This window comes from Hemicordylus capensis, chromosome 3 (assembly GCF_027244095.1).
Source record: "Hemicordylus capensis ecotype Gifberg chromosome 3, rHemCap1.1.pri, whole genome shotgun sequence".
Lineage (NCBI taxonomy): Eukaryota > Metazoa > Chordata > Lepidosauria > Squamata > Cordylidae > Hemicordylus > Hemicordylus capensis.
The window spans coordinates 346664643-346682524 of record NC_069659.1 but is presented as its reverse complement, the minus strand read 5'-3'; the positions used below and the strand labels follow the sequence as shown (position 1 = coordinate 346682524).

The 17882-nt window shown below is 46.6% G+C and overlaps 1 protein-coding gene across 14 annotated transcripts in view; it reads left to right on the top strand.

The window, feature by feature from the left end:
- MCF2L2 (MCF.2 cell line derived transforming sequence-like 2) overlaps positions 1–17882 on the top strand; it is a 440334-nt gene that overhangs the window by 18276 nt on the left and 404176 nt on the right. Inside the window, exon 1 of one of the 14 annotated variants that reach the window (XM_053304947.1) lies at positions 834–930. The exons of 12 other annotated variants lie outside the window; for them this stretch is intronic. In XM_053304947.1, coding sequence (XP_053160922.1) covers positions 870–930 — 61 coding nt within the window. In that variant the 5' untranslated portion in view covers positions 834–869. Of the gene's footprint in view, positions 1–833; positions 931–17607; positions 17658–17882 lie in introns of those variants that run through there. One more of the 14 variants, XM_053304948.1, reaches the window with a different exon arrangement.

The window sequence follows — 17882 nt, the reverse complement described above, 5'->3', positions numbered from 1 at the left end:
AATGGGAGACTTGATGTGTGAGCACTGCAAGATATTCCCCTCAGGGGATGGAGCTGCTCTGGGAAGAGCAGAAGGTTCCAAGTTCCCTCCCTGGCAGCATCTCCAAGATAGGGCTGAGAGAGATTCCTGCCTGCAACCTTGGAGAAGCCGCTGCCAGTCTGTGAAGACAATTCTGAGCTAGATAGACCAATGGTCTGACTCAGTATATGGCAGTTTCCTATGTTCCTATCTGCATGCCAGCATGGTGTAGTTGTTAGAGTGCTGGACTAGGACCGGGGAGTCCCGAGTTCAAATCCCCATTCAGCCATGATACTTGCTGGGTGACTCTGGGCCAGTCACTTCTCTCTCAGACTAAGCTACTTCACAGGGTTGTTGTGAGGAGAAACCTAAGTATGTAGTACACCGCTCTGGGCTCCTTGGAGGAAGAGCGGGTGGGGTATAAAATGTGAACAATAAATAAAAATAAATAAATTTGCAAGGTGAGCCTGGCTGGATACATTTAAAAAGATTCTCCCGATTTTCAGGCTTGAGCTATGCAATCCAGTAGCATAGGTCCTCCTCTGAATTTCTTACTTGACAAGTCATTTAGGCATTCCCAGCATAACTCTAGCATCTCAGGGCTTAAGCAGTGGTTAGCCCACGGCTTTTCGAGTGCTGATCCAGATCTTAAAATCTTCTGACACAGGCTTCATGGGCATGATGGTGAGTTATGTAGAACAGGCAGTTGCCAAGGGAAACCCAGTGCCTGCTGCTGCTCCCTTCTTCCACTCCAGGGCTGTGAGCTGAGTGGCTTTCCATTTACTGGGGTGGGGATGAATCCTTTGCAACTACACCGTGCGCGGCAGCTGTTTTTCTGGCTGAGAGAGAGGATGCACAAGACCACCGGCATGAATGTGCCAGCAGCAGCCATAGCAACTGCTTCCAGCTCTGGTAAGATCTAATTTGTATCACAGTGTTGGGCGCTTGCAGCTCTAGGGAAATGCAGGCAAAATGGAAAGGGGTCAGAAAAGATCTAAAGGGATGGTAAGCGTGTGTGTGTGTGTGTGTGTGTGTGTGTGTGTGTGTGTTTTCTGCGACTGTACTGTGAACATGTAGAAATTAATACCAGGCACAGAACGGAGCATCCTCTCTGCTTTCATTGTTAAAACAGTCCTTAAGAACTAGAAACTTAGGACTCCAAGACTATAGGCACGATAGACTAGGCTAAATCTAGTGCAGGGGTCAGCAACTCCTGGCTTGCGTGCCAAGGGTGGCACGCAAGGTGATTCTGTGCGGCACACAAAGAAAGTGTGCCATGCAGAGTGTGCCGCTGGTGAGGAGAGCCAGTCTTGTGGGAGCAAGCATGAATTTCCCCCTTTGCTAAGCAGGGCTTGCCTTGGCTTGCCTTCGAATGGGTGACGACGTGTGAAGGGTGTTTGCTGTAAGACATTCGCCTTAAGAGAGGGATCCATAGCTCAGTGGCAGAGCATCGGCTTCGAATGAAGAAGGTCCCAGGTTCAGTCCCTGGCAGCATCCCCAGGAAGGGCTGGGAAAGGCTCCGGTCTCCTGGAGAGCCACTGCCAGTCAGGGTAGTAGTAGACAATGCTGAGCGAGATGGACTGATGCTCCGAATCGGCAGAAGGCAGCTCCGTATGGTTCTGTGAGAGACCGAGGAAGCGTGTGGCCTCACTCCTGATGTCAACATGAAAGAGACCACGGGGGGGTGGCGGGGAGCCATCCTGGCTCTCTCTTCCATCTCTAATGGCAGCTTGCTGTGCAGGAATGAGCAGGTGATTTTCTTCTGGGCTTGGAATGAAATCTGAGTGCCTGCAAATTGCTGCAAGTCAGAATGAAGGCTGTTAAACCCCTGCCAACTGAGCAAAGAGGCACCTTTTATTCTTTTATAATTTTAGATTGTGAGCCCTTTGGGGACAGGGATCCATCTTATTTATTTATTTGTTATTTCTCTGTGTAAACTGCCCTGAGCCAATTTTGGAAGGGCGGTAGAGAAATTGAAATAAGTAAGTAAGTAAGTAAGTAAGGTGGGGGAGCGCAACTGGCTCTATCCAGTCACAGCACAGCATCCCTCAGGTGGTTGTTTCTGGTGTTTCCCTTGTGTTTCTTCTTAAATGGTGAACTCTTTGCGGGCAGAAAACCATCTGTCTGTCTATCTATCTATCTATCTATCTATCTATCTATCTATGCACACCAGATTGGAAACTTTTGTTGAAAACTGGTATATTATTTCTTGTTTACACAGTCAGACAGGTGTTAGTGACTGGTTTGTTTGATCCAGACATCGAGTCTTTCCCAAGGACTTGGGATGCCAGAATTTTATTGTCAATACTGTTGTTATTATTATAGATATCGTCTCAGAATATAGGCTGTTCCCAGTAAAGCTGCTTTTTGTAATGGGCTGATGGTGATTTTCTGTGGCCCCTATGGTGGTGAGGTGCTCTTCAAGTTGTTTTAGAATTGCACCTAGGGCGCCAATTACTACTGGGATTATTTTAGTCTTCTTCTGCCACAGCCTTTCAGTTTCAATTTGTAGATCTTTGCATTTTGTTATTTTTTTCTATTTCTTTTTCTTCTATTCTGCTGTCACCTGGTATAGGTATGTCGATTATTTTAACTTGTTTTAAACTTGTATATTATTATTATTATTATTATTAGTAGTAGTAGTAGTAGTAGTAGTAGTAGTAGTAGAAGCAGCAGCAGTAAGCTCCATTATATTAGAGGGGCCAGTTTAAAATGCTGGCAAGCCCACTCACTCCCTTGTACATCAGGAATCATTACAAAAGCATAACAGTCTGCAGATACGAAGGAGACAGGACTGCAAGAGAAACAGAGTGGTTGCTTCATGTCTCTTTCTCCCCTCTCACTGCTAACTTCTAGAAGAATACAAGGGCTGCCCCTTGGCACTGCCTGTTTCTCTGCCCTCTCTACATCATTGGCTATCAGGGGTGGATGTGAGGAAATCCAACACATGATGAAATCACCTTCTGTAGTGTTTTATACTGGCTGTTACCACCACAATGACTATATATAGGCCGCTTTGCAACTAAGGTTCTCAAAGTGGTTCACATAGAAAAATAAGACAGTTTCCTGTCCCCAAAGGGCTCACACAATCTAAAAGGAAATATGAGGTATATAGGAACAGAGGAGGCTGCCTTCTACAGAGTCAGAGACCCTTGGTCCATCTAACTCAGTATTGTCAACACAGACTGGCAGCGGCTTTTCCAAGGTTGCAGGCAGGAATCTCTCCCAGCCCTATCTGGAGATGCCAGCGAGGGAACCTGGGACCTTCTGCATGGAAGCAGGCAGGTGGTTTTCTCAGAACGGGCAGCAGCCCCATCCCCTAAGAGGAATATCTTACAGTGCTCACATGTAGGCACCAGCAACAGCCACAGGAGGCTGTGCTGGGGCTGGACAGGGTCAGTTGCTCGCTGCTAAATATAAGAGAATCACCATTTTAAATGGTGCATCTTTGTTTGCTTAGCAACAAGAGAGATGATATGAAGCTGCTTTCTACTGAGTCAGACTCGATCCATCTAGCTCAATATTGTCTGCACAGGCTGGCAGCAGGTGCCCAGGATTTCAGGCAGAGATCTTGCCAATATCTACTTGCAGGAAACTGAACCCGAGACTGACGGATTGTATGCAAAGCTGGTTCCCTACCCCTGAACTATGGCCTATAGCAGCAGCAACTGCTGTGTGCATTTGTAATGCCCACCCTGGGAGCACCCAGCTATTCAAACATACTGCCTATTAACAGCCTTGTCTCATAACCTCAATGATGCTTAAAATGATACTTGTAAAAAATGCTTGGCTCTGAAGCCAGTATGGGGTTGTTCTGGCTAAATTTATTTAGCCAGAACAGCCAGATTTGCGCCTTTGCTAATCAAAAACCTCCCCAAGGAACAAAAAAGGAGGACTGTAAATATCCCTTTCCAAGGATTACAAAGATGATACCTCCTACACATTTAAGGCTACTGAAGCTTTTTCATTTCTAAAGTAGGAACATAGAGACATAGGAAGCTGCCATATACTGAGTCAGACCATCGGTCCATCTAGCTCAGTATTGTCTAAACAGACTGGCAGCAGCTTCTCCAAGGTTATTATTTATTTATTTATTCGGTTTTTATACTGCCCTTCCAAAATGGCTCAGGGCGATTTACAATTAAAAACAAAACCATTAAAACCAATAACAGTTAAAAGAGAAATATAAACAATATAAAACATCAATTCACAATTAAAACATCATGAAAAACAATTAAACAATCAGAACAATAAAAAAACCCTGAAAAGCAGGTTACAGCATTAAAACAGTTAAAACTAATTAAAAACCCTGGAAGGCCAGGCCAAAGGGCTCTCCTGACAGACAGTAATGATCTCAAATTATGCATTTCTGCCAGGAGTGCATTCCACAGCCCAGGAGCAGCTACAGAGAAGGCCCGCCTCTGAGTCGCCACCAGACGAACCGGTGGTAACTGGAGACGGACCTCCTCAGATGACCATAATGTGCAGTGGGGATCATGTAGAAGAAGGCGCTCTCTAAGATAACTCGGACCCAAGCCATTCAGGGCTTTAAAGCTAATAACCAGCACTTTGTATTTTGCCTGGAAACATACTGGCAGCCAGTGTAACTGTTTCAAAACAGGCAAAATATGGTCTCTCCAGGTTGCCCCAGAGACCAATCTGGCTGTCGCATTCTGAACTAACTGAAGTTTCCGGACTACGTACAAAGGCAGCCCCACGTAGAGCGAGTTGCAATAGCCAAGCCGGGAGGTTACCAGCTGATGACCACTGTTTTGAGGTCATCCTCTTCAAGGAATGAGTGCAGAATCAGCCGAAGCTGATAGAAAGCACTCCTGGCCAAGGCCTCCACCTGAGATAGCAGCCTGAGGCCTGGATCCAGGAGTACTCCCAGGCTGCGCACCTGCTCCTTCTGGGGGAGTGTAACCCCATTCAGCACAGGAAGGCAGCCCCACGTAGAGTGAGTTGCAATAGCCAAGCCGGGAAGTTACCCAGCTGATACACCACTGTTTTGAGGTCATCCTCTTCAAGGAATGAGTGCAGAATCAGCCGAAGCTGATAGAAAGCACTCCTGGCCAAGGCCTCCACCTGGGATAGCAGCCTGAGGCCTGGATCCAGGAGTACTCCCAGGCTGTGCACCTGCTCCTTCTGGGGGAGTGTAACTCCATCCAGCACAGGAAGATCTAACACACCCCTCAGATTCTGAGCCCCCACAATGAGCACTTCCATCTTGCTTGGATTCAGCTTCAATTTGTTCTCCCACGTCCAGCCCATTACTGCCTGTAGGCAGGAATTTAGAGAATGAGTGCCATTTCCTGAAGATGAAAAGGAGAAGTAGATTTGGGTGTCATCAGCATACTAATAACATGCAGCACCAAATCTCTTGATGACCTCACCCAGCAGTTTCATGTAGATATTAAAAAGCATTGGTGACAGAGTGGAGCCCTGAGGGACTCCATATAACAGCTCCCATTTTGAGGAGCAACTGTCACCAAGCTCCACCATCTGGAATCTACCCGAGATATAGGAGCAGAACCACTGCAAAGCACTGTCTCCTATCCCCAACTCCCCCAGGTGATTGAGAAGAATACCATGGTCGATGGTATCAAACGCTGCCGAGAGATCCAGAAGAACCAGCAGAGGCACACTCCCTCTGTCGATTCTCCGGTAAAGGTCATCCATCAGGCCGACCAAGGCTGTCTCAACCCCATTCCATAGCCAGCAATAAAGCCAGTTTGAAATGGGTCTAGATAATCAGTTTCCTCCAAGACTGTCTGGTGCTGGTCGGCCACCACCCTCTCAATCACCTTACTCAACCAAGGGTGATTGAAGATTGGCCTGTAACTATCCATCGCTAAGGTGTCCAGGGAAGGCTTCTTTAAGAGTGGTCTAACCATTGCCTCCTTCAGAAAAGGAGGCACCCTCCCCTCCCTCAGTGATGCATGTAGGATATTAACTAAGCCATTTAGCACCTAGGTTGCAGGCACAGATCTCTTTCAGACCTGTCTTGGAGAAGCCAGGGAGGGAACGTGGAACTTTCTGCTCTTCCCAGAGCGGCTCCATCCCCTGAGAGGAATATCTTACAGTGCTCACACGTCTAGTCTCCCATTCATATGCAACCAGAGTGGACCCTGCTTAACTAAGGGGACAAGTCATGCTTGCTACCACAAGACCAGCTCTCCATGAAGTGATTCAATACCAGTGTGGCTACACAAGAGCTGACAACAAGATGCAGAAGTTACATATAAAAACCTAAGGTGGAGAGAAAAGGTTATATGAGAAAAATGGCTTCAATTATTGTTTGTCATTGCAAGCTCACAGGAGGCATATGATAAATTACTCTACATTCCAATAAGTTTAAGAGACTGACCAAGTCTAAATTACTAGTCTTTCCCATTGTTTTATAAATCGTTTTGTGTTTGGGGCAGTTTCATCTACAGTAGTACAGTAAATTTCATCCCTGTGTTCCTAATTGTTATTTGCAGGAGAGATAAGCAAGATAAGCATTGCAGGAGATGAGATATAAACCGCAGTTCCTTGTAAGATAAACTTTGTTGCTGCATGAGACCAGAGCATCTTGCTTGAGATTCTCTTCAGTTACATAAACACTGGAAACTGAAGTGTAATGTAACTTTTAGGAAATGTAAGTTGCTGGATCAAACTCTAATTATTTGAACTTTGCGGTAGCCGAACTCCAGGCTGCTGCCACAATAGTAGGACCTAAACCCGTAGTGCTCTATCATCCTTGCCCTTTTCTTTTAAAATGTGTCTTCTGCTTCTCAGCTAAAGTGTGCCGTCGAGTCCTGTGGTAGTCTTTGGTAGAAGACAGGAGGGATTTACCATTGCCTCCTCCCTCACAGTATGAGATGATGCCTTTCAGCATCTTCATATATTGCAGCTGCCCAATATAGGGGTTTATACCAGCGGGGATTCGAACCAGCAACCTCTGGCTTGCTAGCCAAGTCATTTTCCCGCTGCGCCATTATGTGGCTATGCTTCTCAGCTACCAGTCCTTTCATTACATGTTTCTTTTCATTTGCCCCCCCCCCGCATTATTGAATAGGCCTTTACTTGGTCCTTCCCTGTTCTTTAATTACTCCTTTAATCTTTGGAGCCAGTGCAGTTTCTGATTCTTTTTTCCCCTTTTTATTTTTTATTTTTCTTTAATTACTGCAATTGAGATAATCCAAAATATAATTTAAAAAAACAAAAGAGCAGCTCCTCTGGCTGCAAAGTGGAAGCAAACAATTAAAGTGCTGCCTCCCCAACACAGAAGCAAATTCTGCAGTTGTTGAGCTGAATTACACATATAGAAAGCTGCCTTATACTGAGTCGGACCATTGGTCCATCTAGCTGAGTGGTCTATCTGCTACTATAAATTTTATATACTGCCCTTCTACCAAAGTTCTCAATGCGGTTTACATAGAAAAAGAAGCAATAAATAAATAAGATGGTCCCCTGTCCTCAAATCAATTAACAGTTAAAAACAGAGACTATAAAGCACCATAAAACAATTAACAATTAAAACATTCTATGCAGTTTAAAAACCCTGGAAAACCAGGTCACAGCAGATTAAAAACATTTACAACAATTTAGAAACCCTGGAAGGCCAGGCCTTTAAGGGCCCTCCTGAAGGCCAGCAATGAACTCCGATTATGGATTTCTGCAGGGAGTGCATTCCACAGCCTAGGAACAGCTGCAGAGAAGGCCCGTCTCTGAGTCGCCACCAGACGTGCTGGTGGTAACTGGAGACAAACCTCCTCTGATGACCTTAACATGCGGTGGGGATCATGCAGAAGAAGGCGCTCTCTAAGGTAACCTGAACCTAAGCTGTTCATAAGGTTGTCATGTCACCCGGAATTTCAGGTAGCCCCCAAATCCTGGCTCCTCTCCCCGGCTGCTGAATTCACCCATATTTTACCCTGATTTCAAATGTGCCATGGGGTTTGCCCAGATTTTACTGGTGGAGCAAAAGGAGCAGCCTGAAAAATCTCTGCCCAGCTGCTTCTGTGTGCTGTGTGGCTTTCAGTACAGTAATCTCCTGAGGAATGTTGCCTTTGTTTTGTTATCAGCAGGGAATCTCTTATCAGGCAGTTGAGAGGATAGCTTGCTTTTTATGTAAACCACTGCCTGCCTTCTGGATGTGTATCGTCGTATTTAAGGACTGGCTTTAAGGATTCTATGCATGCCTACTCTTTGGGGGCTTTGAACTGCTCAGGACTCGCTCTACCAGAAACGGTGCGACTTGCCGTGTCAGTTATTGCCCGGCTACGTGGGTCTGTGTGTGTGATGCTCCCAGCCTCTCGATGAGCGGCTTTTCTAGCTGAGATCTCCCGGGCGCAGGGTCACACGCTCTCCTGGCAGCAGCCTTGGTGGCACTTCTCCTGCTGTTGCACCGGGGTCTGGAGGAGAGAGGGAAGGTGCGAGGGCAGCAGGGACGCACACTCTTGGCCTCTTTCCTCCACAGGACTGTGTGTCGCACCAGGAAACTGAGAGCCAGATTAATATGTCAAGAATAGTCAGGCAAAGATATTTTCCCCAACTATTGTTGGTAGATATCCAGAGCAAATACAAGCCAACTAGAAAAATGTGCCTGTTAATTTGCATAACGTGCAAATCATATGCAAACCAATTTAAATAATATGCAAATTAGGGTGCCCGGATTTGGGGAGCCAGAATATGGAAACTCGTTCAGGGCTTTAAAGGTAATAACCAGCACTTCATGTTTTGCCCGGAAACATATTGGCAGCCAGTGTAACTGTTTCAAAACAGGCATAATATGGTCTCTCTTTATGGTCTCTGGCTGCTGCATTCTAATCTAACTGAAGTTTCCGAACTACGTACAAAGGCAGCTGCACGGAGAGTGCATTGCAGTAGTCGAGCCGGGAGGTTACCAGCTGATGCACCACTGTTTTGAGGTCATCCTCTTCAAGGAATGGGCACAACTGTCGAATCAGCTGAAGCTCTTGTTGATAAGCAATATATAAATATAAATATTTGTAACAGCCATAGAATAGTAGCCTGGCACTCTGATCCTATGCATGTCCCCCCTGGGAAGTAAGCACCCCTAAGTCTAATGGGGCATACCCCTAGGAAGTGTTACACAGATCTCCAGCTCCAAGCACTTGATGCCGCATTCAGTGGTAGTAATAGTGGCATCCGTTAATGGAAGTGTTGATCTTGTATTCTTATCATTAAAGGTGAGCAGAACTGCTATGTCTTGCCAGTGATAGAATCTCATTAAGTAAACCAGGCTAATGCTATTTTGGAGCCTGACATATGCTGTTGAGTCAGAAAGCAGTTCCGTAAAGTTAATTCCAGCAGCTTTGGCTGGAAGGGTTCCATAGACGCACACTCCAGGAAATTAAGATGCCAACAAGAGTGGAGGGAGGGGGAAAGCTTGAGGAACAACTACTCACTTCAGTTCTTTGGGTGAGAAGAAAGGCACTTTTGGGAAGTGAAATGTGTTTTGGGGGGAGTTCAGTAAAATGACCGGGGAGAACTCCTCAAATAATTAGGGGAGAAATTGATAAGCTGGTGATGCTATGCAGATCTTCACCTACTGCTTACCTTCTGAGAAAGGAATTTAAGCACTGGTGATACATTTGGTTTGTGTAAGCTACTGAGGATGGTGTATTAACATTGAAACCGGTTTTGTTTTAATTTGTAACATCTGACGGATGGTATAAAGAGGTCTTGGTGGAAGAATTGATTAGAGGAGATCTGCACTCTGGATACCAAGGTCCATCTTAGATCCTAGAATTATGGGGCTGGTGGATAGGGACTCAGTGGGATTCAGTGGCACTCTAGCCATGCTCAGACAGCCTCCTCCCTAGCCAGCTTACAGCCACAGAAGAAGCAACTCAAACAACTGCATGTCATGTGAGTCTCTTAGGCAGAAGACTTGGATTGCCAGCTTTTGACTAGGCCTCTATAACTGCGGCTTTAACAGCAGTTTGATCTGCAGCAATTAGCAGGTGTTATGAAAAGCTACACCTGCTGTTTTAGCCATGCCAAATCTCTGTTAAAGGGACAGGAGCAGGACAGACCTGTTTTTTTTCTTCAGAGAGAGAGAGAGAGAGAGAGAGAGAGAGAGAGAGATACATATACATATACATATACATATACATAAAGGATTTTTTAAATTTTTTTAAAAAATATGAATAGCTGGTTGAGACCATAACAGACTTTCTCCACTACCCTCTGTGATATCTTTATGCATCCAAATCAGAATAACTGTGTCATAGTTTATGGATCATTATGTGATCCCTGATTGGGTGGGACCATCCATGTGACAAAGCAGCTAGGAGAAACCATTGTGCCAATTAGGAGTGAGGAAAAGGTGACTATTTGCACTGTCTAAGCAGTTTCAGGATACACATCCACCAAAACCATGCAAATTAAAAACCGATAATATTAGTACAGCCTAAGAAAAAGAGCCTCTGTTTCACCCAAACAAAAGAGGAAGATTCCTTGGCTGCTGTTTCTGACCACTGTGCCACGTGTCACTTCACCCTCCATGACAATGGCTTAGTGCTTAAGCTCTCGTTCTTTCATGCCTAGATTCTCCTGCATTTGCAGGCTCAACAGTTCATGTTTCTAAGGGCAGACCTACACATCATTATACTAGCAAATACAGGTTTCCTAAAAACGTATCTGCTGCTAATGTGAATGCAGGGGTGGAGGGGAGGACTGGTGAATGGGAGTGGACTGCTTAACCCTCCATGTACCTGCTGATTCGCCTATTCAAATACTTTCCTGCGGTTATAGGAAAAATAGAAGCTGCCTTATTACTGTGTCAGACCATGAGGCGGGTCTCATGATGAAGGAGACCCGCCTCCGGAGGCTTAGCGGGGAGAAGGAGCTTAGCCCACTCTCCCCGCATACAAGTAGTCAGTCTGTTCTGGGCAGCCAAACCGGCCGCCCACACAGCTGCTGGCTCCGTTACGGAGCTGGCGGGGGCTGGGGGGATCGGGGGCCATGTGCCCCCCAAAAGCTCCAGCATGCCCTGCGCAAGCACGGAGGGCATGCTGGAGAGACCCCTGAGCTGGGAGGCTGCATTTAAGCCTCCTGGTTGGGGATCTACTCATGCTGCGCTGCAGCAACTCACGATCGTAGAGCCCGGGTTAGCAGAGTGCGTGCTCCGCTAACCTGGGCTTTGGGGAGGGTTACTTAAGCAGGTTAACCACTTGGAGGCCACCGGGCTCGCCTGCGAGCCCGGTGGTTCTCACGGTCAGGTGAAATCGGGCTAGGCTCCCCTAGCCTGATTTTGCCTGATCATGGGAATAGCCTCCATTAGTCATAAGAACATAAGAACAGCCCTGCTGGATCAGGCACAAAGCCTGTCTAGTCTAGCATCCTGTTTCACACAGGGGCCCACCAGATGCCTCTGAGCAGCCCACAGGCCAGAGGTATGTGCATGCCCCCTCTCCTGCTGTTGCTCCCCTGCAACTGGTATTGAGAGGCATCATGCCTCTGAGGCTGGAGAGGGCTCACAGCCATCAAATTAGTAGCCACTGATAGACCTGTCCTCCATGAAATTTGTCTAAGCCCCTTTTAAAGCCATCCAAGCTGATGGACATCACCACATCCCATGGCAAAGAATTCCACAGATTAATTATGTGCTGTGTGAAAAAGTACTTCTTCTTGTCGGTCCTAAATTTTCCAACCTTCAGTTTCATGGGGTGACCCCTGGTTCTAGTGTTGTGAGAAAGGGGGAGAAATTTCTCTCTGTCCACCCTCTCCACTCCATGCATAATTTTATACACTTCGATCATGTCTCCCCTTAGTCGCCTCATTTCCAAGGTAAAGAGCCCCAGATGCTGTAGCCTAGCCTCATAAGGAAGGTGCTCCAGGCCCCTGATGATTTTGGTTGTCCTCTTCTGCACCGTTTCCAGTTCTACAATGTCCTTCTTAAGTATCTTCAGTATTAAGGTAGCCAAAGCTGTATGTAGTACTCCAGATGTGGCTGCACCATAGATTTGTATAAGGGCTTTATAATATTAGCAGTTTTATTTTCAGTCCCCTTCCTAATGATCCCTAGCAGAGAATTAGCCTTTTTTAAACAGTTGCCATGCACTGAGATGGCACTTTCAATGAGCTGTCCACCACGACCCCAAGATCTCTCTCCTGGTCAGTCACCGACAGCTCAGATCCCATCAGCGTATATGTGAAGTTGAGTTTTTTGGCCCCAATGTGCATCACTTTAAACTTGGTTACATTTAACCGCAGTTGCCATTTTGTCACTCCCCCAGTTTGGAGAGCTCTTTTTGGAGCTCCTCACAATCTGTTGTGGATTTGGCTACCCTAAATAGTTTAGTGTCATCTGCAAATCTGGCCACTTCACTGCTTACCCCAGCTTCTTGATCATTTATGAACAAGTTAAAGAGCACTGGTCCCTGGGGGACCCCACACCTACCTCCATTGTGAAAACTACAAATTTATTCTTACTATCTGTTTCCTGTCCTTCAATTAGTAACCAATTCACACATGAACCTGTTCCCCTTATCCCATGACTGCTATTAACTTAAGAGCCTTTGGTGGGGAACTTTGTCAAAAGCTTTTTGGAAGTCAAGGAGCTGGGTCTCATGATCCGTGAGACCCGGTTTGGGGCGGTGAGAGGGGAGGGAGCCCTGGGCAGCTGGATTGGCCGCCCATACAATTGCCAGCTCCATGATGGAGTTGGTGGGGGCTGGGGAGCTTGGTGGCCGTGTGCCCCCCGGAAGCCCCAGTATGCCCTGCGCAAGCTTGCAGGGCATACCAAGGACACCCCCGGAGCCGGGAGGTGGCTTTTCGCCTCCCCTCTGGGGGTCTACTCACGAGTAGCTGTGGCGCGGAGCCGCGCCATGGCTACTCACGATCAGATAGCCCGGGTTTGCAGAGCGCTCGCTCCGCAAACCCGGGCTAAGGGGAGGACTACTTGAGCGGGTTACCCGCTGGTAAAACACGAGCCTGCGAGCCCGGTGGTTTACACGATCAACAAAAATTGAGCTAGGCTCTCCTAGCCCGATTTTTGTTGGTCATAGGAATAGCCCCAAGGTATACTATGTCAACCGGATCACTTTTATCCACATGCCTGTTGACGCTCTCAGAGAACTCCAAAAGGTTAGTGAGGCAAGACCTGCCCTTGCAGGAACCATGCTGGTTCTCCTTCTGCAAGGCCTTTTCTTCTATATGTTTAACCGTTTTGTCCGTCTAGCTCAGAACCATCCCTACTGGCTGGCGCAAGCAGCAGCTCTCTAGGACAATTCAGGATTCTTTCCCAGCCCTACCTGGAGAAGCGGCAAGGAAGGGAGTTGAACCTTTGACCTTCTGCATGTAAGACAGATGCTCTTCCACTGAGCTACCAAGTACCGACTCATTCCATTCTCACCCACAGCTGGGTTTCTTCCAGTTTCTGAGACTGACTGGAGGGTAAAGTCAAAAACAGTCAGAGGGCATTTGCAGGAGAGAATCAGTGAGTAAGGGGTAAGTTAAGAACTTATCCTGCTTACTTCTACAACCCTCTGCAAAAAGGATCACTAATATTCCTATTTTATTGCAGAAGGAGAGCTGTGCCTGGGGCAGGAGTGGGATCTCCCCACAAGCCCTCCAGAGTGTTTATGACAGAGCAAAGATGTGTGCAGGGTTATTTATTCCCAGATAAAACACATATGTAAGCAGGTTTGGGAAACAATACTGTATACAAGCAAGTACAGATTATCTTCCTTTAACCCCCTAGAGGTTCTGAGACCTAACAGACCAAGGGTCTATTTCCAGCCCTTTGTAAACAAAAATTAGAATGTACTTCTCTTGAAAATCATATAGAGAAACTCTTCCCCCAGCTCTCGAAGACCTAGTAGTAGTAGCTTTTATTTACTATTGATTTATTTTCAAACTGTTTTTTTTAAAACTATGGATTTCGCAAAGCAGCAACTAATGTGTTCATTAAACCAATAGCATCCAATTTAAAATACATGAAGCTAACGCAGCAATAACTGAAAATCAGGAGAGAGCAGTAATTCTCAAGGCAACAACTTACAGCTCCAAATCCTGACCAAAAAAAAAAAAAGGTTTTTACTTTCTTTTAAAAACAGGAACCAATTGATCAGAGCTGGTGGGTCTCTCCTTCAACCATTGAACTCAGTGAGGCTTACTTCTGAGTATTTTTAATTAATTAATTTTATTTTTACATTTATATCCCGCTTTTCCTCCATGGAGCTCAGAGTGGTGTACATGGTTATGTTTATCCTCACAACAACCCTGTGAAGTAGGTTAGGCTGAGAGATACATGGCTGGCCCAGAGTCACCCAGTGAGTTTCATGGAAGAATGGGGATTCGAACTCAGGTCTTCCCAGTCATAGTCCAACACTCTAACCACTACGCTATGCTGGTGGACTATGCAGTACTCTATGCATAGCTGGTACACTATGCAGTAGACATGCATTTGCACTGGTAAAGGCTTAAACTAGCATCTTCCATTGACTTAAACATTAACTAGTATCCCATGAAGTTATCACAGTACCAGTGTAAAGTTGGATCCACACACGTGGCAGAATGATTACTTGAAGTGTTCCTTCATCACCAGTAATGGCCCAAGATCTCTCTGCACCTGAGACAAGATGCCAAATGTCTCCCCACATGTGCACCCTCCTCTCCCCTTACCTCCCCGCAAGGGGCATAGCTAGGGGAGAGGGGGCCCATGTTATTTGACGTCTGGTGGCCCCCCAGAGTGAGGGAGATCATGAAGAAAATAGAGAGTGGTGGAGCTAGAGGGCCTTCAGGAGCTGGGGGCCCGGGTTCTTTGAACCCCTTTGCTCAATTATAGCTGCACCCCTGCTCCCCGCTCAAGCAGCAGCAGCAATCTGCACACAAACTCCCTCAACTCTGTCGCCTCCTCCTTTGTGGCGACAATAGATGTTGCCACTGTTGCACCATCCTCCACCTCATCCCTCATGCACCATTAGGCTGATTATGAAAAGGGGAAAGAAGCAGAATTCATAATCAGCCCAGCAGCATTCGAGGGAAGAAGCAGAGAAGGTGGAGGAGGGTACACGTGTCATATGCCAGGGCAGGTGGAGGCAGTAAAGAGGAGGAGGAGGAGGAGGTGGAGACAGAGCTGCTTGCATGGTGGAAGGAGGAAGGAGAAGGCAGGAAAGGTGATGGAGGGCAGGAAGGGGCATCTTCCCACGCCGAATAATTTGCTGCCAGGGGTGGCCACCTCACCTTGCCTTGTGGAAGGTCCACCTTTGCTCACCATGTTTTTTAAAAAAAACAACCCTGTGTGCAAATAGAAACCAGCATATTGGGGAGAAATTGTCCAGTGCAGCCTTTGACTGCTGGTTTACAGGTTGCAAGGAGTGTTTTACACAAGGAGCATTCAGAAACAGCCTCTCCCCTACGGCCATCTGATGGGGTGTCGTCTGTCCTACCAACCAAGCACTCCACCACCCGATCCTTCTGCATTCTATAGACCAGATATGCTCCATACAGAAAATGCCCCACGAACCTTATCAGTTGGGGGGGGGGTGCCATCTGTATCTGAAATCCCTATTTCTCAATGCGCAACAAAACCAATCAGCCCATATGCTTGCTTTTATCTGGAATGGTGGAGTCAAAAATAAGCAGGGGGAGGATCACAATACCCTGAGGGATCAGAGGTAATATGGGTTAAAAGCAGAAGCATCAGGATTGCCTGGGGGAAAGGATTTCAGCTTATGGAAATCCTCCTGAAATGCTTGTCATATATTGTGGTTGGAATGTGTGCCATGAAATCCTGCCTACCTTTCTCTCTCTCTCACCCATCATATACCATGGCCTTACAGTCACATATGCTTTATAAATACACAGTCACAAATACTATAATAGAGTAGAGGCAGTATGGTGTAGTGGTTAGGTTATTTGGCCTTAGACCAGAGGTGCACCTAGGTAATTTTAGAGCCTGGACCTAAAGGCCTTCGGAGCCCCCCCCCCACACACACACACTGGAGGCCCCTCCTCCCACAAGTTCAGCATCCTCCTTCTACTACACACACACACCGTGACACACGCATTATTTTAACATGTGGGTTTTTGAGGGCACAAACAGCAACTGAACTCACAAGAATGTAAAACAGGTATATTTATGCAAATAAGCATTAGCAGAAACATTTCAACACACAACGTAACACTTTCCCCACTGCCCCTTCTGTCCCTAAAGAACCCAGCGCAGGTCACAATCGCACTCGACCTCCCAGCGCAGTGCAGGCCCATGGCGTGACACCACAACTACATCACCCAGGACAAATTAAAGAGGATTTGAGGGCCCCCAGGGAGTGTGGAGGCCCTGGACTGTGGCCCCGAAGTCCAGGGGTAAGAGCGCCTCTGCTTTAGACTTCCAAGAATTGAGTTCAAGTCCCTGCTTAGCCTTGAACTTCATTTCCAACCTTTCAGTGTTGCTATGAGGATAAAATGGGATGGAGTGCCCCATCTTGGTAACCTGAGCCATTGAGAATCAAGCCTGAGCCCCTCTGCAAAGCTCTGCCTCTTCATCTGTGCAGTCCCAACCAGGGGTTCTGTCCCTTGGTCACACTAATGTGTGACAGAATGCTGATTTGTATACAAATTCGAAATGCATTAGGTGTTCTTGAGAAAAGGTGGCCACCTTCAGACATAATATGAAACAGCAGGTCCAACTGACCCATGGTCCACCTCCACCCCCCATTCTCCTGCCTGCATTCTGATGTTTTGGAGAGCATCCTCTCTGCAGTCAGTGAGACTGCAGAGAGGTGGGGGAGCTGGCTGTGCGGGCTTCCTTCTTTTATGAAGGACAGCCTGCACAGCCAATAGCAGCCAGAGCAAGGGAGGAGCTTCCGCCAGCTACGGAGAAGGCTAACAGAAGTACCAGCGTTTGGATGGAATGCTAGCACCACCAAACCGGATGTGGTGGCCACAAAACAATGAGATAACCAAAGGTGACAAATAGCATTTGGGGAGGGAAACCGTAGGTCCAATTTTTTCTTTACTGTGGTTCCCCGCATTCGGATGTACGGTTAGCGAAACTGGAGGTGAAGGGACCTCCGGTTTTGTTTACATTTGAATGCAGCTAGTGTGTTTTGTGCAGAAATTGTGCAAGGTTAAGGTCAGCACTGTCCCTTTGGAGGTTGCCCAGAGAGATTTGTCTAGGTGCATGTTGACACCTAGACAAGCGCCACCGGTTTCCCACAGAGATAATGAGAGATAAGGAAGCCATTCCAGGCTAGAACAGTTCTTTGTCTCTTTCTTTCCCTTCCATCAATAAGAAAGTAAATGAAACTGATATTAAAAGCAAATGAGAGGAAGCAAGTGCAGTCAATAAGCCTATAAAGGTCTCGACCAATGGCCATGGGGAGATTTCTGCACATTACGACGACCTTGAACGAACTTAAGCTGGATAAGTCATCGGCAGGGATTTTAAAGCTAGTATGAGTAAAAGCAAGCTACCGGCAGGGAAGCATAGTAAGGGGGCGTATGTCTCAGAGCCAGAGCTGGCTTGGCATGTTCAATGGCTTCTTGGTGCAAGAGATGCAGGAAACATGTGAGTGAAAACCCTCCTTTCTCCATCGTCCGAATAACAGAGGGAGAAATGAAGTCCTACTACAATTTCCAAAGGGAGTGCACAAAGTTGGAGAGGATGGCCAGGGCAGGTATGTGAGAACCTCTTTACTGCGTGATACGAAACATTTTTGCTGATAAGTTCAGTGGGACTTATCTCTTAGCAATAGTACTGAGATTTGCAGCCTTTAAAAAAAAAACCCAGGGTAATTAAGCCTATAAGGTATGTCCATATTTTGTTTCATTTTAATTATTTCCTTGTGGAGTCCAGTTTACACTAGCCATAAAGTTCTTGGATAATATTTATGTAATATTCA